The sequence below is a fragment of the Ochotona princeps genome, chromosome 16 (assembly GCF_030435755.1).
Source record: "Ochotona princeps isolate mOchPri1 chromosome 16, mOchPri1.hap1, whole genome shotgun sequence".
Taxonomy (NCBI): domain Eukaryota; kingdom Metazoa; phylum Chordata; class Mammalia; order Lagomorpha; family Ochotonidae; genus Ochotona; species Ochotona princeps.
Window position 1 is genome coordinate 47,851,974 of NC_080847.1, and position 21,584 is coordinate 47,873,557.

At 55.1% G+C, this 21,584-nt stretch overlaps 3 protein-coding genes across 10 annotated transcripts; 1 reads left to right on the forward strand and 2 right to left on the reverse strand.

Annotated features, from left to right (window-relative positions):
- Positions 1 to 5,819: 5,819 nt before the first annotated feature.
- NFKBID (NFKB inhibitor delta) lies at positions 5,820 to 12,368 on the reverse strand. Of its 7 annotated transcripts, XM_058674749.1 has the most exons (12): positions 12,250 to 12,368; positions 10,762 to 10,880; positions 10,560 to 10,626; positions 10,006 to 10,211; positions 9,576 to 9,763; positions 9,386 to 9,491; positions 9,147 to 9,293; positions 8,972 to 9,023; positions 8,742 to 8,890; positions 7,279 to 7,395; positions 6,936 to 7,100; positions 5,820 to 6,480 (listed from the first exon to the last, which is right to left on the reverse strand). In XM_058674749.1, the coding sequence occupies exons 3-12, from the start codon at positions 10,576 to 10,578 to the stop codon at positions 6,427 to 6,429; spliced, it is 1,203 nt and encodes a 400-aa protein (XP_058530732.1). In that variant the 5' UTR covers positions 10,579 to 10,626; positions 10,762 to 10,880; positions 12,250 to 12,368; the 3' UTR covers positions 5,820 to 6,426. The 7 variants fall into 7 exon arrangements, with proteins under 7 accessions (XP_058530732.1, XP_058530731.1, XP_058530728.1 ...); XM_058674748.1 differs by lacking the exon at positions 12,250 to 12,368 and adding an exon at positions 11,543 to 11,752 and having other exon boundaries at positions 10,560 to 10,880; XM_058674745.1 differs by lacking the exon at positions 12,250 to 12,368 and having other exon boundaries at positions 10,006 to 10,193; positions 10,780 to 11,242.
- Positions 12,369 to 13,767: 1,399 nt separating this feature from the next.
- On the forward strand, positions 13,768 to 15,794 carry HCST (hematopoietic cell signal transducer). Its single transcript, XM_012929797.2, has 4 exons — positions 13,768 to 13,916; positions 14,270 to 14,293; positions 15,232 to 15,363; positions 15,592 to 15,794. Exons 1-4 carry the CDS (start codon positions 13,874 to 13,876, stop codon positions 15,630 to 15,632), a joined length of 240 nt encoding a protein of 79 aa, XP_012785251.1. The 5' UTR covers positions 13,768 to 13,873; the 3' UTR covers positions 15,633 to 15,794.
- Positions 15,795 to 15,940: 146 nt separating this feature from the next.
- On the reverse strand, positions 15,941 to 18,541 carry TYROBP (transmembrane immune signaling adaptor TYROBP). Of its 2 annotated transcripts, none has more exons than XM_004595038.3 (5): positions 18,387 to 18,541; positions 18,009 to 18,035; positions 17,732 to 17,866; positions 17,512 to 17,555; positions 15,941 to 16,124 (listed from the first exon to the last, which is right to left on the reverse strand). In XM_004595038.3, the coding sequence occupies exons 1-5, from the start codon at positions 18,445 to 18,447 to the stop codon at positions 16,059 to 16,061; spliced, it is 333 nt and encodes a 110-aa protein (XP_004595095.2). In that variant the 5' UTR covers positions 18,448 to 18,541; the 3' UTR covers positions 15,941 to 16,058. The 2 variants fall into 2 exon arrangements, with proteins under 2 accessions (XP_004595095.2, XP_004595094.2); XM_004595037.3 differs by having other exon boundaries at positions 17,512 to 17,558; positions 18,387 to 18,538.
- Positions 18,542 to 21,584: the final 3,043 nt, after the last annotated feature.

A 21,584-nucleotide genomic window follows, 5' to 3' on the forward strand; every position in this document is an offset into this window, starting at 1 on the left:
CTGGGTCTCTCACGCGGGTGCAGGGTCCCAATGCATTGGGCCGTCCTCCCCTGCTTTCCCAGGCCACAAGCAGGGAGCTGGATGGGAAGTGGAGCTGCTGGGATTAGAACCGGCACCCATATGGGATCCCGGGGCGTTCAAGGCGAGGACCTTAGCCGCTAGGCCACGCTGCCGGGCCCCCAGCATTCTTTCTTGACTTTCCAAATCTTCAACTCTCTAAGGATCTCCATGGGGTGTGGGAATTTCCATAATATGCCCAGAGAGGAATATGTGATGTCTATAAGAAGCTGAAATGCATGCCGTCATGTGTTCCATTGTGTGGCATGTTGGAGTTAGCCCTCTGCAGATGACACATACTTCAATAAGATTGTCACAGGAAATTGAAAAGGATTAGCATTTGTGAAGCTGTTAGAACTGTGACTGTCACTTAGCAAGTAGGGAGAGATCTTTGGAATACAAGGATTTCAAATTGCAATCAAACAACCCTTTTTTTCAATTAACTCAATCTGTAGCAATATAGTTTTTTTTTTTTTAAGATCTTTTAAATTAAAAAGGCAGAGCTACAGAGAGGAGAGATGCTGAGACTTCTGGCTCTCCCACATAGGAGCAGGGGCCTAAGGACTTGAGCTGTCCTCCACTGCCTTCCCAGACCATAAACTGAGAGCTGGAGCATCTGGGACTTGCAAGTGGTGCCCGTACAGGAAGCCACTGCTACAGCTGGAATCTTAGTCATGGTGCCGGACAGCAAACTTCTTTTAATTGTATGTCTTCACAAACTTTGATAACCCCTCATATTTGTTAAATTTCGGAACCTTGGAATAGCAAACATCCCTGAGACACCCAGTCTGTGCCAGGTGCTGCTCTGAGGGCCACAATTCCAAGGCTCCTGAATCCGGTGTTCAAAATCTGCACTGCAAAACCCCAGGTCCCTGGGCCCGGCGGCGTGGCCTAGCGGCTAAAGTCCTTGCCTTCAACGCCCCCCGGGATCCCATATGGGTGCCGGTTCTAATCCCAGCAGCTCCACTTCCCATCCAGCTCCCTGCTTATGGCCTGGAAAAGCAGTGGAGGACAGCCCAATGCTTTGGGACCCTGCACCCGCGTGGGAGACCCGGAAGAGGTTGCTGGTTCCCGGCTTCGGATCGACGCGCACCGGCCCGTTGCGGCTCACTTGGGGAGTGAATCATCGGATGGAAGATCTTCCCCTCTATCTCTCCTCTATGTATATTTGACTTTGTAATAAAATAAATAAATCTTTAAATTAAAAAAAAAAAAACAAAAAAACCCAGGTCCCACCCTTGTAGGTTCACCAGCAGGCGGCAGTAATGTGACACATCCTGGCAGCAATATCGCACTGGATTTTCAGCCAGATGGTTTGGGGAGGGACGACTTATTTCTAATTCTCCCAAAGGCCTTTGAGCTGGCATTGACTCTTCACAACATAAACACATAGATACAGATCATTTATATTAAATATGTGCTTGGTAGATGTTAGAAGAAAGATCTTTTCATGTTGCCAAGTGGGGTACAACGCCCCAGTTTCATGAACAAATCCACTTTGCTCCGTTATTCTGATTCTGGTTACACCTTCTGTTTTATTCAGAGTTGCAAGGGGAAAGAGGCCTTTGTGTTTTTTCAAACAGGAGTGACCAACAGATTAACAGTTGGTGAGGAGCTCCCAGGAAACGGGACAGGAATGGCCATGTTGAGGAGGTCAGTGGGTGACGCTTTCACAAAGTTTGCCAATTACTCAAAATACTTATCTTAAAAACACTGCTTTTGAAATTTTGGCAGGCAGGAAAAATATTTTTTCTGTTGTTCATTTGATGACCTGATGTCCCATTGAAAAGGATTTTGTCAGGTCTGGCGCAATGGCCTAGTAGCCAAAATCCTCGCCTTGCATGGCCGGGATCCCACATGGGTACTGGTTCGTGTCCCAGCTGCTCCATTTTCCATCCAGCTCCCTGTTTATGTCCTGGGAAGGCAATAGAGGAGAGGACAGCTGCTGGCTCCTGGCCTTGGACTGGCTCAGCTCTGGCTGTTGCAGCCACTTGGGAAGTGCACCAACAGACAGAGGATCTTTCTCTCTGTCTCTCCTTCTCTTTACATATCTTTCTTTCCAATAAAATAAATACATCTTTTTAAAAAATGAAGATTGTAGGATTGTGTCAGTGGTGTGTGTGTGTGTGTGTGTGTGTGTGTGTGTGTGTGTGTGTGTTATTGCAGGCTGCTGCCATAGAATAGCATAGACTGAATGGATTAACCAGAACAAAATCATTCTTAACAGTTCTAGAAGGTGGGGAGTCCAGCTACACACTGCCTGGCGAGGGCTCCTGATGGCTGTCATCTCGCTGTGACCTCACATGGCACAGAATGGGGAAGCAAACCATCTCACATCCCTTCTGATAAAGTCATTAATCCCATGATGCAGGCTGTAGCCTCGTGACATAATTACCTCCCAAAGTTCCAACACACAAATGCTATCCCACTGAGGCTTTCGGTTTCAGCAAATGGACTCGGGGGTGGGAACACAAACATGTAGTCTAGGCCCAGCATTGTGACACAGCTGGTTAAGTCACTGCCTATGATGCTGGTAACCCATGTTGGAGGGAGGTCCAAGTCTTCACTGTTCTGCTTCTCATCAAGCTTCCTCCTAAGGTGCCTGAGAAAGTAGCAGATAATGGTCCAAGTCCTTAAACCCTCTTCAACCCACCTGGGAGACCCAGATGGGTTCTGGGCTCCTGGCTTTAGTCTAGCCCAGCCCTAGCTGTTGTTAGACCATTGGGGGGGGGGTGACTCAATGGAAGCAAGATTTCTCTCTCTTCTCCAAATAAATTAAAAAATTATAAATAAAAAAAATCATGCAATCCATAACACTAGCCATCTGGATAGACATCTTACATCAGTGAAATTTCAGATGCCATCAATGAGAATTAGATAACGACAAAGCAAGTATCAATTTGCACCATGCAATTGTTTTATAAATTTCTTTATTAAAATAGATTTATTTATTTTTATTGGAAAATCAGATTTACAGAGAAGGAGAGACAGAGAGAAAGATGTTCTGTTCCATTCACTGGTTCACTCCTCAGTGGCCACAACAGCCAGAGATAAGTTGATCTGAAGCCAGGAGTTTCTTGCAGTCTCTCATGCGGGTACAGGGTCCCAAGGCTTTGTGCCATCCTTTGCTGCTTTCCCAAGCCACAAGCTGGATGAGATGTGGAGCAGCTGGGACATGAACTGGTTCCCATATGGGATCCCGGTGATTGCAAGATGAGAATTTAGCTACTATGCCATCATTCTGAGTCTTCATGAATTCCAATTCTTTTTAGAATCAGCAACATTCAGTATATATTCCCATGAGTCTTCCATGAGCCAGCTGCCACCATATCGGTACTTAGAGGGACACATGTGCTAGTGCATGGTAGCTGCTATTGGAAGCTTCACACTAGCTCCCTCCGATAACTCTGCTACCCACTGTTCATGCCCTGGGATAGACCCTGGCCTTGGTCACATGACTGCCTCTGGCTCAGGAGCATCAGTCACAGTCCAAGGCCAGGAGGCCCTGTGGGTTTGGCATTGCTGAAGGAGCCCTTGTTGGTGGAGTCCTGAGGGAGCACCAAGCATCACACAGCCAGGAAGCAGAGCGCAGCTGGGCTTGTTCAACCAGCTCTCTTGCCACAACCAGCTCCTGGGGGAACATTTCAGGGCTTCAAGTACCTCCCACCAGGCCCACCTCTTAAGCACCATCGTTGGATAAATTTTTACCCATAGCACCTTTAATTTATGACTTTGGGATTTTATACCCTACATGAGCTCCAGGACCAAACAAGGTCTGTGAGTGTGGGGTAAACAGGACCTGGCTTTATTGGTGTGCTTGAGTCACCATGTGAAGAAACGCGCCTGCCCTCCTGGGCCACGTGGAGAGATGTGCAACCCCTTGCCAGCAGTTCTAGCCTCCTCAGCCAAGCTGTCACCCATGTGGATGAAGTTGCCTTGGAATTCCTGACTGCAGCTGCAGGAAGGACCAAGGCAAGCTGCAGCACTGCCAGCTGAGCTCAGCCCTGAGCGCATAAGCATGGACAAAGAAGGTTTTAAAAATGTTTAATGTATTTGGGCCCAGTGCATTGGTTCAACTGTTTAATCCTCCACCTCCAAGTGCCAGGATCCCATCTGGCTGCCGGTCCATGTCCCAGCTGCTACACTTCCCATCCAGCTTATGGCCTGGGAAAGCACTGGAGGATGGTCCAAGGCCTTGGACCCTGCACTTGTGTTGGAGACCTAAAAGAAGCTCCCGGTACCAGCCACTATGGTCATTTGGAGAGTGAACCAGAGGATGGAAGATCTCTCTTTTCCTTCTCTCTGTAAATCTGTCTAATAAAAATAAATGGCTTCAAAAATTTAAATTTCAATCTCTGTCTCTCAAGACAGAGGGAAGAAGTAGGGGGAGACAGAGAGGGGAAGAGAGGGAGAGAAACACTCATCTGTTGGTTCATTCCCCAAATGTCCACATTAGCCAGGGCTGGATTGGCCTGGGGTCAAAGCTAAGAACTGGGAATGCAATCTATGTCTCTCATGAGGGCGGTGGGAAGTAGAGTGCGCCCATTACAGCTTCTCCCAGGGTCCACACCAGTGGGAAACTAGAGTCAGGAGCTGGAGGCAGGCATCAAACCTGACATTCCACTGTGGGACACAAGCATCTTAACCACTAGGCTATATGCATGCTCCCCAGTGTGGTTGTTCAACTCCTAGGTTTTGAGGTAGAGATCCTGGCAAACAACAAAGTGTGCTAATATATATAAGAGGTCTTCCCAGCATGCACAGAAAACATGTATTAGGCAAGGCCAAGTTGTGGCATGGTGCATTGGGCTACTGCTTGCAACACCAGTATCCCATGTGGTTGCCAGTTTGAGTCATGGCCACACCATTCTAGGTTCAGTTCTTCGTTAAAGCACCTGGGAAAACAATAGAAAATGGCCCAAGGCATCCAAGTGGGAGACCTGGATGGAGTGCCTGGCCTTGCCTTGGCTGTTGAAGCCATTATAAAGAGTGAACCAGCGGGTGAAAGATCTCTAAGTCTTCCTTTCAAATAAACAAATAGGTCTTTAAGACATTGGGTTTCATGACAAAGAATGCACAGATTGGATATTGTTTTTGCACCCAAATTTCTCTTTTCGGTTGGAATTCCCCACAATCATGTCCAAGTTCCTCACATTCACTTAGTTCGCTGTCTCAAGAGGCTCCTGGCAGAGGGCCGTGGTAGGTCACCGGGCTGTCAGGGTGGGGGCTGGCTAAAGAAGAGTGCACGGTGGAGGCTCCCCTGATTTCCACTTGGATCACTCCAGAGGCCAGCCCTAAGGGTTTGAAGGCAAGTTTCTTTGGAAGGGATCAATTCCATCAGTGAGGGGAGGTGAGCAGACAGAAAGACGGTTAAGGAAACTTGATCGAGTCAGAACCACGGTGGCCTGCAGCTTCAGTTTGCTGTGGTGGCCTGAGGGAAACGCACACCTGTGAGTAACTGCAGCAGGCAGGGCAGGGGCCCCCGATCAGTCACTGGCTGGAGGCAGCTGGCACAGAAGCAGGCCTGAGCTCCTGGTGTTCAAAGCTTGCGATGCTCAGATGCACAGTTGAGCAGGCAGTCAGGTGGGCCTGGCAGTCAGGCCCCTGTATGTGAGTAGGGTGAGGGTGATGGGATGTGGACTTGACATCCATGGTGGCTGCACAATGCTCCACCCAGGCTTGCTCAGCCACACCCAATCCCTTCAGTGCCATCACAGCTACTCTCCTGTACTCCCGTGCCCCCAGAGAGCAGACCACGGCAGTTCTAGTCCAAATTGAGTTTAATTCAGAGTTCCAAGGGAGGGGTTCACTGGGCATGCTGAGGCCTGGGCTAGGGCCACCTGCGAGTGCTGAGTTAGGAGGCGACAGGAACTGGGGAATTCAAATTCCAGGAGGTACTCCGTACATCTCAGGGGCTGAGACCCAACAGCTATTGGTCCCAGGGAGAGTCAGGGGACCATCTTGGAAGTCCTCCTTGGTATGGTATTGGGACACTGCCAAGTACTATAGAGGGGGTTTCACCTAAATTTCCAGGTATAAAGACTCAGTGAGGGGTAGAAGATCCCAAAAAAACCTCAGTGGGTAAAACAACAGGGGCTAGAGGGTGTTTCATAGAAACAAACAAGGGGCCTCGATTTCACAGAAATCAGCATGAAGGCTCCTTGTGGGTAGGGGAGGGGTATCACACTGCCCCAAATATTGGGGACTGTTCAACCCCTGCCCCCCAGCAGCCACTGTGGGGTTTTAATGTAAGACCCCAATGGCAGGGCATTCCACATACATTATCACAGATTTGCAACATTCGCATACGCTGGCTGTCCCACAGGACGGTGGGGACTGGAAAATCAGTCCAGGTTCTGGGTTTGAGTCCTAAGAGGACAGGCCTGGGGGTGCCACTCGGCTCCTCTTCAACAGCTGCCGGAGCTGTGGACAAGGCAAAGCCCAGTGAGAAGCTGGGGAGGCGGCGTGGGGAGAGGGGAAGGACCCCACATGGAGGCAGGAGGCAGAGAGAGGCTGCGTGGGGTCTGTTGGCTCGGGAGGTCAGAGGTCGAGTCAGGACTTGGAAGTGGAGGGCAGCCATTACACACAGAGAGGGTCGGGGGTGGGGGAACGGCAGTGGGGGTGAAGGGGAGGGAGAAGCTGTCCATGGGTCCGAGCGGGGAGGGAAGCACTGGGGACTCGCCTCCGAGATCAGGGGCAGCTGAGACTCAGGGTTGGGAGTGCAGGTCCTACTCTGAGGTCAGGGTTAGCCTCAAAGTCAAGGGGCACCCCTTTGAGGTCAGAGGTACCTTTCTGAAGCTTGGATAAGATTTGAGGTGGGGATTCAAAGGATTGGTTGGAGTAAGGGTGTCCCCTGTACCATCTGGCTCAGCACTCACCCCCTCAGGGCCCGGCCCGGGCCGCAGCAGATGGACAGGCTGCTCATTCTCCAGGTTGCGAAGTGTTGGGTCTGCCCCCGCTGCCAACAGGTGCCGCACAATGGCCTCCTGGGGTGGCCCAGGGGGCAGGGCAGCCGCCATGTGAAGAGCTGTGTTCCCATGGGCCTGAACAGCGAGAGAAATGTGATGAGGGTGCAGACTGTGCCAGCCATGGCCCTACAAGCTGCACCTAGCATCGTGTAACTCTGTGTCCATCCTACACAGTGCTCAGCCCCCCAAATATCCCATCATTCCTCCCCCGACATGTCTCATACAACCTGCACCTCCCAGCCCAGGACTTCACCTTCATGTTGACAAAAGTCCGCAGGTCTCCCCGTGGTAGCTCCAGCAGCAGCTGAACCAGCGTGGGATTGGCGGCCTGCACGGCCAAGTGCAGGACCGTCTTGTTGCTCTTGATCTCCTGCCAAGAGGGTGAGGAGGAGGTGCCGTTCGCACAACTGTGCCCTAGCTGGAATGGTTTCCTTAGCATTTCAGGCAAGCGCATGCACTGATGGTCCTATTTTTAACACACTGAAGGCACGCTGTCCCACATGGACCATACTGTGCAAAGACAGGTGTCCGACGGCACAAGTCTTTGGACTAAGCCCACAGCCAGTTCTGTTGAGCTGCTTTCTCTCTATCTTTTTGGGGAAATGAAAGATCTTTCCAGAAATGACACTTTATGACAATGTGCCTTTGTAGCCTGGAACGATCATGAACATGAAGGGGGTGAGCAGAACCACCCACCTCGCTCTCCTGATACACTATGGTGAGAAAACAGAGGTGGGAAAAGCATCACTTAGATCCTGATTTTGTTTTTAATGGGAAAAAAAAGTATGCCTTGCAAGTCTGCAGTGTTACAGAGCTGCTGGGGTTGGAAGAAGCATCTTTGTAAGGTGCAGATCAATGTTTCATGGAAAAGATGGGCTTTGGTCTTTTATGTTAGGGTGTAGCTAATGGAGAAAGACAGGAGAATCAGAACATTCTTAGAAAAATGGAAAGCGAAACACAACACCACAGAAACTGGCTCCAGACCTTCCTTCCCCCACAGCGAAATGTGTTTCACTCTCTGGGGCGGCCCCTGAAGAGGCTGCTGTCAGAAGTGAGAGAGTGACTTCACCGCGAGCCTCTGACTTCCTTGGTTCCAGTCCCCTCTCTGACACTCACAATTTGTGTAAGATTTTGGGGGATGGGGGTTGTCACTGTGGTACGGCACATTAAGTCACCACTTGTGATGTTGGCATCTCCCGTGGGAGCACTGGTTCAAGGCCCAGCTGCTCCACTTCTGAAGCAGTCCCTTGTTAACGCACCTGGGAAGGCAGTGGAAGATGGCTTCAGCTGTTTGAGTCCCTGCCACCCACGTGGGAGTCCCAGGGGAGTCCCAGGCTCCTGGCCTCAGCCTGGCCCAGGGCTGGATGTTTTTGGGGAGTAAGCCATTGCATAGAAGATCTCTCGTTTTTCTTTGCTCTGTAATTCTGCCTTCCAACTAAATAAAAAAATCTCTATATATATATTTCTGACTCCCTGTACCTGTTTTTTCATCTATAAAATGCATAGAGTGGTGACAACCCCTGCTTGAAGGAGTGTTTGTGAGGGCTTGGTGAGGTAATCCTTGACTCTGTGTTGCCTAAACAGGAGCGATGATTGCCAAGTTCACTACCAGTTTGACATTAGGGAAGGGAAGTAACAAGATCGCGGTCACACAGTGAGGAGGAGGCAAGGTCGGTGCCCTTGACCTCCAGGCAGGCCACCCACAGCCCAGCTCACCTGACTGGTGTGGTCAGCACCCATGTGCAGTAACATCTGAACGCAAGCCAGTCTGTCTCGGGCTTGGGTACTCAGCCCCTGGGGACAGAGGTTGGGTGGACACATGGCAACATTGAAGGCCAGGATGGCTGTGTGGAGGGCAGTGAGTCCTGCAGAAGGGAGAGAGTGAGGGACCCGTATGGGAACACTCGGCCAACCTCCCACCCCAGTCCTGCCCACATCCAACCTACCTTCAAAGTCTCTGGCTTCCAGGTCAACCTGAACTCCTGAGTTAAACACGGCCTGGTTGGGGGAAAGGCAGGGTACAATTACAAACAAGTCTTCTCCATAGGCTTCCTCATTCTGGAAGCCAGCAGCTGGGCAGCTGGTTTACCCCCAGATGCCCCACCTATTAGTGGGCCATACCGAGAGGACGCCTGGCAGCCCGTAGGTCGCAGCTACATGCAGGATGGAACGTCCCCGATGGTCAGTGGCATTGGGCTCTGCTCCAAGGTTCAGCAGATCCTCCACAATCAGAGGCTGGTTGGCAGCGGCGGCTACCAGCAGAGGCGTCTGCCAGTCACAAGAGGAGTTAATCTGGTTCCCCAGAACTGAGAGCCCCACAGCCTTCTCTGGGACGTGAGTCCAGGCATCAGGTCTCTCACCTTGCCCTTATGCTCACGCACGTCCAGCTGTCTGTAAGCCTGCAGCACCTCGGCTGCTGCGTACGCCGCCCAGCGCAGCCCCCGGGCTGCCAACAGGTGCAGGAGCCTAGGAACAGGCAGAGGCCAGTGGTGAAGACAGTCCTTCTACTGAGCTTGGGGTCTGCAGGCATCCCACCTTCCCCATACTCACGTGTCCCCCTCTTCATCCTGGGCCAGCAGCTGTTGAGGCCCTAAAGCCAGCATGTGAGCTCGGGCTGTGTCCAGGGACGGGCCAGCAGAAGGGGGCAGCTGTGGGGGTCCCGGGGGGAGTCCAGAAGCCCTCCAGGATCCTGCCTGGGCTAGGGGAGGTTCTGCATACAGCCGTGCATCCAAGTGGTCCTAAAGGGTAGAGTTGATGTGGACAGCCAGTCAGTAGAAAATTCCCCATCCTTAACCACAAGGCACCCCCTCCCCCACATAGACAGACGCCTTGGCCAAGTGGCCAGGTGTCCCATCTGTGCCAAATGACCTTGAACTGTCAGACCTCAGGGTAACTCATCTAGGGAGGGGGATCTTAATCCAGCTGCAGAAACCTGGCCTGAAAACTGCCTGGGGCCCCTCAGCATCTTGTTCCCACTCACCTCCAGGGGAAACTGGCACGACCGCCCAGGGTCCCAGGGCGGGTAGAAGTCAGGAGTGGGGAAACCTTGGGCAGCGGGCACAGGGTGAGCGTAGGTACTGTCTGGGTAGGCTGCATGCATGTTGGGGTCCCAGTCTGGAAAGCCTGTGGCAGGTGCCTGGCTTCCAGGCCCACCGGTCTCCTGGTGTCCTGGGAAGTGAGCATGGCCTGTAAGAGGGGCAAGGGCAGGCCTGATTACCAGGGTCAGAGAGGTCACTGCCAGGGCTGGGGCCTAGAAGCTGGCACGTCAGCCAATCGGCTAACACCTGGACCGCTCCAAGACTCAGTGTTCCAGCCTCCAATCTCTTGGGGTACCAGAACACGGGCAGCCTGGGCCACTAGAGGCCTACAGTATGGGCTCTAAGGAATCAGGGAAGCCAGAGCCAGCCAAAGCAGGATCAGGGGGCCCAACCCCTGGAGCCCCCCAAATTCTAAGCTGGGATGGTCAAGTCCAAGGGCAAGCTGGGGCTGGGAACTGAGGGACCCTGAAGATTTTTTTTTCTTCCCCAGACTTACCAGCCTCCACCTCATTCATAGGTGGGGGCACGCTTGGGGGCTGCGGCTGCGGAGGTGGGAGCTGTCCCTGTAAGTGTACAAACACAAAGGGACAAGGGTCAACTCACGGGGCACAGGTCTTAGCACCAGTCCCCATGGGGCAGGGCTCCGGGTCCCCGGAGCTGAGCAGCTCATGGTGGCCTCATGCGCCTTTCCCACGCACTGGGTTCCTGGGCCTCACCGCGACCCCACCGGCATCAGGCTGCTGCTGGCGGCGCCTCTGTTCTTCCAGGAGCTTCTTCACTGTCTGCGTGGGGCAGTGGCTGCGCTCGTGCCGGCTCACTGAGGGGGAGGAGGGAGCAGAAGGAGTGGAGGAAGTCATCGGGGTCCGATTCACCCAATCACGCGAGGGAAGCAAGTGTGGGCGCAACCCTCCTCGCCCTCGCCCTCCCGCGCGGAAAACCTGGCACACGGTGGCGCCGCCTTGAGAAGGAAGTCCAAAGCCAACAGATCTGGGGTGCGGCGCCCGCCCCCGCCTTTTCCTTCCCTTTACTCCGCGCTTTCCCTCTGACCCAACTTTCCACCAGCGTAGTGGAAACTGGGGATGGGGGAGGAGCGCTCCCATCCCTCCACCCAACCCTCCCCGCAGAAGCTCCCCTCACTTTCTTTAAGAAGAAAAAAAAAATCCCACTCCCTAGGTCTCTTAGGCTAGAGGCTCTGCGGGTCTCTGTACATCACTCCCTGGGGAACCATTCTTTCTGGGCTGCCTGCAATGGCTGTGCTTAAGCAAACCCTCCCCACCCCTACCCCCACCCCATACACTCCCCTGGAAGTCAAGGGGCCCCAAGCTCGATTCCCCCACCTTCTCCCTGCGCATCCCAGGCAGGAGTCCCTATGCCCGGCCCCTCCCTCCGCCCCCATCCTGCAGACACAGCCGGGGGCCCAGAGTCCCAGCATCCGGAGTCCCAGGCACCCTACAGGCCTCCAGGTCTCTCAAGCCTCACCCCTTCCGAGCCTGGGGTTCCGGCCAAGGAAGAGTTAAGCTCGGAAACAGCCCAGCCGCGACAACGCGCTCACGTAATGGCGTTGCACACGCAAGGGAATCTTCCGTCCCTCCCGGGCCCCTGCCGGCTCTGCGCCGCTGCAGGTGTCCGGCTGCGCGGGGCGGGGCGCGCGGCCGAGCGTGGCGCTGGTGGAATCCCCGCACGTGGGGAATTCCTGCCCAGCCCGGAGACCCTGGACGGGTGGCGACGCGGGAAACCCGGGGCCCGGCCAGGGTCACGGCCAGTGTGGACACCCGTGGCCAGGCGCCGCCTCTGCGGGCCAAGGCCAGGGGCAGAGCTTAGGCCACGCCCCCCCGAGACCAGCGCGTCCACTGGGGCGAGCCCGAGCTCAGCCCTCTCTCCGAAAGGATCCGCAGGCGCGACCCCCTTCTTTTCCCACTGAAAGACCCAGGCCTTTCACCCCTGGAACCCAACATTCCGGATTCCCAGTCCCCTACGTCCCCAGAGGCTGGGGAGCGCAGAAACGCAGCCCCTTCTCGGTCCGGATCCAGGAGCCCTGGACCCCCTCCCCTCCAACCCCGGGTACCCCCAGTCTCAGCACCCGGGACCTAAAGCTCCAGCTCGGTTTCTCAGGGAACTCTAGAGTCCAGGCTCCAGTCCCCCACCTCTGCAGCTGCCCGTGCCTCCCCCACGCTCCATTCCATTACCTCGGGGGTTGCGAGGCGCGGATGGCGGCCCCCCAGGGCCGCGGCCTCGGCGCTGCGCCAGTCTCGCAGTTTCCCCGCGGAGCCGCCGCCGGGGTCCCCCGATCTTAAACCAGATCACCCCCGCGAAGTTTTTAAATTGGGGTTTGGGCTCCGCCCCGACGTGGTCAGGCCCCGCCCACAGGCCCGGGAGTCCCCGCGTCCGGCTCGGGTGAACCCACAAAGTAGGAGCGGCTGACACTGGGTCTCCCGGAGGGGCGGAGTCGAGGGTCCCCGACTTCTCGGTCTCCGCTGGGGGTGGGGCAGCCGGTGTTGACTCCCGAGTCCTGGTCAGGGAGGAGGCTGGGAGTCCTAACAACCTGGGTCTGGGGTGGTGGTGGTGGAGGGAGGTCTTGGGTCTTGGCTGATCAAGGAGCCGCGTGGGGCTGGGCTCGGGATTCCAGCTTCCGGTTAATGCGCACCCTGGGGGGCAGCCGGCTCAGCCCCGGGGGTCCCTGCCCCGCACCCACCCCCGCACACCTGGATGGCGCTTCCAGCTTCTGGCTTGCATCTGGTCCAGCAGCACCAGCTGTGGTGGGCATTCAGGGATAGAACCAGGGGATGAAAAACGGCGGTCTCTGCCTTTCAAATAAGTAGCAATAAAATTTCCAAAAACTTCAATTATCTCTTAGAAAATTGGAGAGCCAACAGGTGTCTCAATCTCTCCCTCTTGCTTGCATGTCCTTGTGCTATGTCAGGGTTCAGGCATTCTTTCAGCACGTGAGCGAGGGGTTACATCAGGGGAGCCCCTGGGCTGCACTCTGGGACAGAGCCGGCAGGGAGCAGACTGGCATTCCCAAGCCTGGAGCTGACCTTGGGGCCAGAGGCTTTCTCGATTCCCACTTGGTGGCAGTGCAGAGCAGTGACCATGACCATGATGTCCTTCTCCCATGCTCTCCTGGGTCTGCTGTCCTCACTGGCTCCTCTGTCTCAGTTTCCTGGCTGGCTCCTCCTTTTTCCCCATTGTGTGTGTGTGTGTGTATGTGTGTGTATGTATGTGTGTGTGCATGTGTGTGTGTGTGTTGGGGTGGGGTGGGGAGTCTTTGTGTGCTCACTTCCTTGTGATCCACTCAGTGCCAAGGCTTTTAAATGCCATCCCTAAGCCATCAGCCACTCCCCACCCACTCCTACCCTGTGACATCCCCAGACCCATTTGTCCTCAGTACCGTGGGTGTCTCGCATGTCTGCGAGGAGGCGTGTCAGCCGTGGCGCTTTGGCCCCTCCCTGTGCTGGTGGACACCCATCTCGTCAGTTGCTCTGGCCAGAAGCCTCTGTCATGCCAGATCCTTTTCTCAACCCAGCCACATCCATCCCATCCCATGGGCAAATTTGGTTGGTTCCACCTTCCACAAATTCGCAGATTCTTACTCCTGGCCCCCCTGCACCCTCACCTGGCAGCCATAGCTGCCTCTCTCATCCCCAGCCACCCAGCTTGTTCCCCAAAGGCAGTCACAAGGACACCCCACACGCACAGGAAGTAGGGGGCCCTGGTGACAACAGGGTGACATCCGCTGCCTGCTCCCCTACGCTTCCTCCAGCCTTCTCTGGACCCCAGGCCTTTGCCAGGTCCCCCAGCTCCCAGCACACCATGGGCCGTGCAGGCCAGCTCTTACTCCTGCTTTTACTGCCAGGTGAAGCCTGTGGGGGAAGAGGGGATGGGTGGGCGTGGGGATGACAGGCAGGGTAACTGGTGAGAAGGTGGCTTAAGTGACATCAAAGGGACAGGTGCTGAGGGCAGATCCTTCTCTGGGGGCTCCTCACTTTCCTGAAGACCAGTTCCATCCCTGGGCCTGGGTCTTTGTGGGGTTGGAGGCTGGGGGAAGTTGTGCAGCGGCCTCTGAGCCACTGGGCATTTTCCTCCTTACCGGGCACCCCTAGCCCACCTGACCTCCAGGCTGGTGGTAGAGGGGGCACATCAGGGCATCACCCTCTCTGAACCCTGCCTTGGGGCTCCCCACTCATGCACTTCTCTGTCTTTCCACAGCGATTGCAGCTCAGACATCCCCAGGTGAGAGTCTCTGCCTCTCTGTTGCCCTTGACTCTTTAGGTCCCTAAAGCTTCGGTTCCTAAGGCTGGGCCAGAATCCCTAGCACACCACAGTGGCTGTTTGCGGCACTAGTTCCTCTTCCCCTATTCACTAATCCTACCCACTTCAGAGGACCCCTGGGCCATGCTGGGTAACTAAGACCCCGGGGAGGAAGCAGGGCCCCCCATTGTTGTGAGAATTGAGAATCCTAGCTAGACTTGGGTTTTTGTCTCCCTGCGTCTAAGACTATAATGGGGAGATGTAGACAGAGGTGAAGGGAAAAGCAGGAATTCTTGAGAATCTAAGTGGCCACTCTGACCTGAGCGTAGGTAAGCTTAAGGGTTATTTCCCTCCTCCCAGACGGGCTGGAGGGTGGGGGGGTGTGGTGGCTCCTGTCCTTTTTATAGGGTGTGGTGGTGGGGCTCATGCGGGGGGGGGGGGGTCCTGATCAAAGATGCAAAGGAGGTGGGGCTGGGGTGGGGCCACTCCTGATGGTTTCCAGGAAAGCGTCCTGGCTGGTGTCTGGAGTGGGGTGGAAAGTGAGACTTAGCTGTGTGGCTAGCAGTGGGAAGCCGTGTTGAATCAGGGTTAGGGTAGTGGGATTTGGGCAGTGCATGGGGCCTTGGGCGTGGGCTGTCCTCACCCCTCACTGCTTTCTGACTCACCCATACCCCAGCCCCCTGCCTCTCTTTGGGAGTACCCCACGTGCCTGACCGCAGCCCCGGGATCCTGGGTTCCCCTGCTCTCTCTGAGCCTTCACCTGCACTCCGGTTCCCCAAGAGTGACCCAGGGGACCCAGACCCACGTCCCTCAACACAGGACTTCCCCTTCTCGCTGTAACCAAAACACACCCCCTCCTCTCACCTCTGACAGTGGGTCCACAAGCCCTCTTAGCCACCCTGTCTTGGCCCCCCCTGCAGGTTCCTGTTCTGAATGTGGGCCCCTGTCCCTACCACTCCTGGTGGGCCTTGTGGCTGCTGATGCGGTCATGTCACTCCTGATCGTGGGGGTAGTGTTTGCGTGTGCCCGCCCACGCCACAGGTCTACCCAAGGTGAGGGTGGAGGGGAGGGGGAAGGGGTGGTGCTTGGGGTGTGAGTGAGGTCCCCAGGGAGGGGGTGGTCCCAGGGCTGGGACTCCAGGGGAAGCCCTGGAGGTGGTGCTGGGGAAACCCTGGGGGCGGTGCCTGGGGGAACCCCTGGTGCAGCAGGTCCCCAGGGAGGGGGAGCTGGGGGGTGGTGGTGGGTGGTCAGGCCTGCTGCTTTCTCTCCCCCACCCCCAGAAAATGGCAAAATCTACATCAACATGCCTGGTAGGGGCTGACCCTCCTGCGACTTCCACGTTTGACATCTGACCCTCTTAGGCTGGACTGTGCCTGGTGTCACGGCCAGCTGGAGGGGAGGGTGAGGGAGCAGAGGGGATGGGGAAGTGGACACCCCTCTTTGCCCTGCTTGGGAATCAAATAAAGCCATTGCATTCTCTCTAGTTTTATTTTTCCTCTTCAGGAGTCCCAAGCTGTCCCTTTCACTGAATTGTTTACAGGTTCTGGGTCCACATGAGGTCCCTGCGCGCATGGTCCCACTCCCAGCGCCCTGACTCCCGCCCCCAGGAACCTGCCACCACACACAGCATGTTTGTGCTCCGTGTTTATTTGGCATCATCAGAAGGGAGAAGACACACTGGGGTACTGGGTGGGCAACAGGAATGGCTGTATCCGGGCGTCATGTCGGTGACTGTCATGGTGTGGGCTCATTTGTAATACTGCCTTTGTGTGTTGAGGTCGCTGTATACATCTGACCTTTGACCCTGGAGCTCCTACAGAGAGAGGGACCATCAGTGGAAGGGGGCCAGGGAGAGGGGCCATCAGTGGAAGGGGGCCAGGGAGAGGGGCCATCAGTGGAAGGGGGCCAGGGAGAGGGGCCATCAGTACAAAGGGGCCACTTAACAAACTCAAAACACCATCCAGCCTTCCTCTTCCTCTGACCTGCACCGCCTGAGCAGCTTCTTTATGGACAAGATCTGACTTTTATTCAAGTCCAGCCCATGTTCCCCTTCCCTCGTCCCAGGCCCTGGGGCCCTTGCCCTTGTGATTCCCTTGGTCTCCTTCTCCCCTTTCAGGTCTCAGCTCACGTCACATCCTCCAAGAGGCATTTCTCAATTTCCCCATCTCCGAGTTTCTTCCCCTTACACCCACCCCAGTCATAGTCACTTCAGCAGGCTTTGTCTCCCTTGCGATTTGTTCCTGAATCATTTTATGTTGACTGCCTACGGAGCTGTCTCCCCAGCGAGGATGTAAGTCCTGCTGCTGTGGTCTGCTTCTAGCATGCTCGCCAGTGTTCATCGAGCCCTCCTGGACCAATCGCTACATCAGCCAATACTGTGCCCTCCCCTTTCTGCTCCCAGGCACCACCAAGCCACTCCGTCTGCCACAGAAACAGGCCTGAGATGCCTGCACTTCAAGCAAACCCACAAATGAGGCAAAGCAGGCAGAGGCAGGTGGTGAACCTGACCCTGCAGAGCCTGGGGCTCATGATGGGGGAGCCTATGGTGGAAGAGGCAGACCTAGACTCCCCAAAGCCTGGAATCAGAGAGGAACAACAGGTCTGCGTGTGCGTCTGACCAAGGAAGGGTCTCACAGGACCTCAGAAAGGGTTAAGGAGCAGAGAGAGAGGGAGCGTGCAGGATGGGCCCTGCTTTTGTCCCTGTCCTGGGTTTGACGCCTCAAGGACACTAACTTGGTCCGCAGCTTGCATACACCCGTGTGTTTCCAGTGTGGATTTTTCCGAAGTCTCTAGCTCCTGTCAGCCTTTTAAAGGGTCGTAGTATTCTCATTCCCCAATTCTCTCAGCAGCCCCCCAACAGTTTCTGCAACCATAGGGCTCCCCTCTTTCGAGTTTCCCAACATGGGATGCGTTATATCTCCTGGTGTCCTCTTTGCAGCCTCTTTCAGCAATAAGTATGTCCTAGGGCCAGGTTCTGTTTCAGAAGGGTTTGAGGCCTGCCTGCCAACAAGGCAAAACCATCCTGCTATTTCCTTTCCACCTGAGCATAAGTTCACGGGCAGACCAGGTCATGTGGTTTGGGACACATATGTTCCATGGACCCTTCCAGGTTTGGGATACTCTAGGGGTCCCCCAGAGGGCATGTGGGGGACTTCCCGCTGGGCAGGAGTGAGATGTGGGAGGAGATCCAGTCTGCTTACCTGATACGGTGACTCGGTCTCTGCTATGCGCGACTTCCGGGTCACTGCTGGGGGCACATAGATGCAAGGTGCAAAGATGGGCAAGGCAGAGAATTGTTGTGTTGAAATCGGGGCCTTCATCACCTCCATTTTGACACATTGGTTACCCAGCCCTCACTCTGCTCCACCAAGACCACCAGTCCTTAAGGTGCCGCAGGCCAGCCCTGCCCGCCCCACTCACCGTCCACAGTCCCTCGGCCGCGGGGGACCAGCCGGCCCAGCGAGTACACAGCCAGGGCAATGAGCAGGGTCAGCACCAGATCTCCCAACACGATCCCCGCCAGCACACCCCCACTCACAGAAGGGCAGGTGCATTCTAAGAATTGGTACAAGGTAGGGGAGGAGCCGTCACTGTGGGGTGGGGGACAGCATGGGGGAGCTCTGGGAAGACTGGGGAAGAGACAGACATGAGGAAACCTCAGGGAGGAAGGGAGAGGGATTGTAAGAGCTGGGCCTACCGCTCTGGGTCTGGACAGGACTGAGACCTGAGGAGAGAAAAGGAAGGGAAACTGAGGCACCAAACTGTGATGGGGTGCAGGTCTGCATGCTGGAGGGGGGCCGCGTCCTGCGGGGCCTGGCAGGTTGGCCTCAAGTCCCTGGGAGCATCTTATTTCTATAGCGTCTTGTCTTGTAGCAGCCACCCACGGGTCCCCTCCTCTGGTTTCTACAGGAAACCAACTGTTGGGAGGCCTAGCTCAGAAAAGACCCTCCAGTTGTGGGGCAGCTGAGAACCTGCTCCAGTCCATCCCTCTGCTTGAGTGTTCCTGCTCCACCCTGCCACTCCCCACTCCTTCCCCAAAACTCAGGAGCCCGCTTCAGAAGCCCCCCCAACTCACCACCTGTAGTCAGAAGGAGAGGCAAAAACAGGAGCCTACTGCGGGCTGCAAGGCCCTCCATGATGCCAGCACGCGACCGGACACCCCAGACCAAGGGCCAGTGGGCTGCAGCGCAGCGTCCAAGCCAGTGAAGGAGGAAGTCAGAGGTGGGTGGCGGCAGAGGGAGGAGGGGACAGTGTGGGAAAGGAGGAGGGACAGAGAGAGATAACATCAGAAAAGAGTGGCCCAGCCACCCCAGGGACTGCGGCGCAGCCCTAGGGGCCGGACAGAAAGAATGAAGGGTGCATGTGTCGACTCTTGACCACCATCCACAATCAGGGGTCAGACGCCGCTGAGGCTACCAGCTGGGACTGCAGCCGTCTCTGCCTTATTGAAGCTGAACAAATTTGAGCTGCTCGCTGCACCTTTCTGGGTCTCAGTTTTGCCATCTGTGAAATTGGGAGTGTTACAGAACCTGTTTTATCATGTGGCTGGGGGGTTGCACAGTCATGCTCCTCAAGCAAAGCCTGGGACTGGGAAGCTTTTCTTAAGGCATCAGCTACAACTACTTAACATTTAATCATCGGGATCCTGTGATGTTCATAGGATAGTGAAAGGAAACCATTGGGGTTTGAGTTGTGGCACAGCAAGGCAAGCTGCCACCTGCAGTGATAACATCCCATAAAAACCAGTTTTCAGCTCCCTGCTAATGCAGCAGCTGTTATCCCTAGGAAAGCAGCAGAAAACGGCCCAAATGCAGGGTCCCTGCCACCCATGTGGAGAGACCTGGCTGCAGTTCCTGGCCCTAGCATTCACCTGGCCCAGCCCTGGCTGTTGCAGTCATTTGGAGAATGAACCAACAGATGAAAGATCTCTCTCTCTCTCTTTTTCTTCTTCCCTTCCCCACTCCCAACAACAACTCTGCCTTTCAAATAAATCTTTAAAAAACAAATAAGAAGACATTGGCCTGTGGGCACTAACACAGGCCCTCTGTCCCAAGTGTTACATCATTTGGTGCCCATAACGCCCTTCCCAAGAAGACATTCTTATCACGCCCAGCTGCCCTTGCCAGAAGTCACTCCGCGAGTGAGGGTGAGAATGGAATCCAGGAGCCAGAATCAAAGCTGTGGGCCTGGCGCAATGGCTCAATGGCTAAATCTTTGTCTTGCATGCATCAGGATCCCATATGGGCACCAATTCACGTCCCAGCTGCTCCACTTCCCATCCAGATCCCTGTTGTGGCCTGGGAAAACAATTGAGGACGGCCTCACACCTTGGGACCCTGTAATGGGGGAGACCCAGAAGAAAACCCTGGCTCCTGGCTTTGGATTGGCTCAGCTCCTGCCATTGCAGCCACTTGGGGAATAAATCAGCAGATAGAAGATCTTTCTCTTTCTCTCTCTGTAAATCTGCCTGTCCAACAAAAGTAAAATAAGCTGGTTCTTTTGGAGAAAAAAGACCAACATGAGGAAGAAATGGAGCAGTGTGCAGCAGAGTGGAGGAAGAGGCTGAGAGTCAGGCAATGTCACAGGAGCACACAGCCCCTAGACGGGGCCGGAGGATGGCTGGAGGGGGCTGGGCTGCCTTGTCCAAAGAGGAAGTGGCAGAAAGGGAGGCCTGTACCAGGCTGCCCAGGAGGAGGCAGGGTCTCAGGACTTTAGTAGGAACCCAAGCTAAGGGCTGGGGAAGGAGGAACCTGAGGCTACAGTGTAGGGCCCCTCCCCCACCCTACATGTTTCATCCACCCCTCCCCACGGGCGCATGCCCCAGTGCTCAGGAAAGGGGAAGTTGGATGGTCATGAGACAGGCAGCCAGAGCAGGAGGTGAGGGAGCTGAGAGTCTGGAAGAGGATCAGCCCCAGCGATGCCAGGCTTTCCAGGGCCAGCCCAACAGTGCCTAGTCCAGGCTTCCACACGAGTCCACGGGATCCCCTAGCTAACGTGTACTGGTCCAGATTATAGTGAGTGTGTGGAGAAGTCTAACAGGCATATGGTGTGTGCTCCCCAAGTGGAGTGTTGCAATCCTCTCGCAATCAGTACCACCCTGTCTGTGGTGCACAGGCAGAGACAGCTGTCAGAGCCAGATGGGGAAGGATAGAACAGCAGACCAGGCAGAGCGCCTGCCTGCAGAATCCGCAGGACTGCGAGGTTGGCAGGCAGCCGGCCTCAAGTTGGGGAAGGCCATCCACCCCAGTTTCTCAAAGCTTTTTTTTTTTTTAAGATTCATTTATTTGTATTAGAAAGTCAGGTTTATAGAAAAAGCAGAGGATCTTCCATCCACTGGTTCACTCCTCAAATGTCCACAATGGCTGGAGTGACCAGAGCTGAGCTGATCTGAAGCCAGGAGCCAGAAGCTTCTTCTGGGTCTCCAGCATAGGTGCAGGGTCCCAAGGCTTTAGGCCATCCTCTGCTGCTTTCCCAGGCCACAAGCAGAGAGCTGGAAGGGAGGTGAAGCAGCTGGGACTCAAACTGGCACCCATATGGGATCCCAGCACATGCAAGGCAAGGGTTTAACCACTAGGCTATTGCCAAAGGCTGGGCCTACCAAAGGTTTTTCATTTGTTTTGTAGGATAATTAGACAGGGCAGGCATTTGGCACAGAGGTGAAGACACTATTTGGGAAGCTCCCCTCCCCTCACTCCCAGCCCCATCTTCCTCTCCTGACTCCAGCTTCCTGCTAATGCCGACCCTGGGAGGAGTCCTGGGCTCACAACACTCAGGTGGGAGATTGTGCTCCATGTTCCTGGCTTGAGTATGGCCCAGTCCCCGCTATCATAGGCATCTGGGCAGTGAACCAGCAGATAGGAAATCTCTTAGTCTCTTTGCCTCTCAAATGGAAGGAAAATGAATAATCAATGGTTTTGTTTGTTTAAAGATTTATTTGTTTTGGGGCCTGGCGGCGTGGCCTAGCAGCTAAAGTCCTCGCCTTGAATGCTGCGGGATCCCATATGGGCGCTGGTTCTAATCCCGGCAGCTCCACTTCCCATCCAGCTCCCTGCTTGTGGCCTGGGAGGGCAGTCGAGGACAGCCCAATGCTTTGGGACACTGCACCCGCGTGGGAGACCTGGAAGAGGTTCCAGGTTCCCGGCTTCGGATCAGCGCAGCACCAGCCATTGCGGCTCACTTGGGGAGTGAATCATCGGACGGAAGATCTTCCTCTCTGTCTCTCCTCCTCTCTGTATATCTGACTGTAATAAAATAAGTAAATCTTTAAAAAAAA

Coding starts and splice junctions, on each gene's coding strand:
- NFKBID (XM_058674742.1), bottom strand. CDS start 11,163: ATGGGAGCGCTCCTCCCCCATCCCCAGTTTCCACTACGCTGGTGGAAA. Junction 10,627..10,761: donor CGGTGAGGCCCAGGAACCCA/GTGCGTGGGAAA, acceptor GTACACTTACAG/GGACAGCTCCCACCTCCGCA. Junction 10,212..10,559: donor TATGAATGAGGTGGAGGCTG/GTAAGTCTGGGG, acceptor CCCCTCTTACAG/GCCATGCTCACTTCCCAGGA.
- HCST (XM_012929797.2), top strand. CDS start 13,874: ATGGGCCGTGCAGGCCAGCTCTTACTCCTGCTTTTACTGCCAG. Junction 13,917..14,269: donor ACTCCTGCTTTTACTGCCAG/GTGAAGCCTGTG, acceptor GTCTTTCCACAG/CGATTGCAGCTCAGACATCC. Junction 14,294..15,231: donor TGCAGCTCAGACATCCCCAG/GTGAGAGTCTCT, acceptor CCCCCCCTGCAG/GTTCCTGTTCTGAATGTGGG.
- TYROBP (XM_004595037.3), bottom strand. CDS start 18,447: ATGGAGGGCCTTGCAGCCCGCAGTAGGCTCCTGTTTTTGCCTCTCCTT. Junction 18,036..18,386: donor TCTCCTTCTGACTACAGGTG/GTGAGTTGGGGG, acceptor TTCTCTCCTCAG/GTCTCAGTCCTGTCCAGACC. Junction 17,559..17,731: donor CGGCCGAGGGACTGTGGACG/GTGAGTGGGGCG, acceptor ATGTGCCCCCAG/CAGTGACCCGGAAGTCGCGC.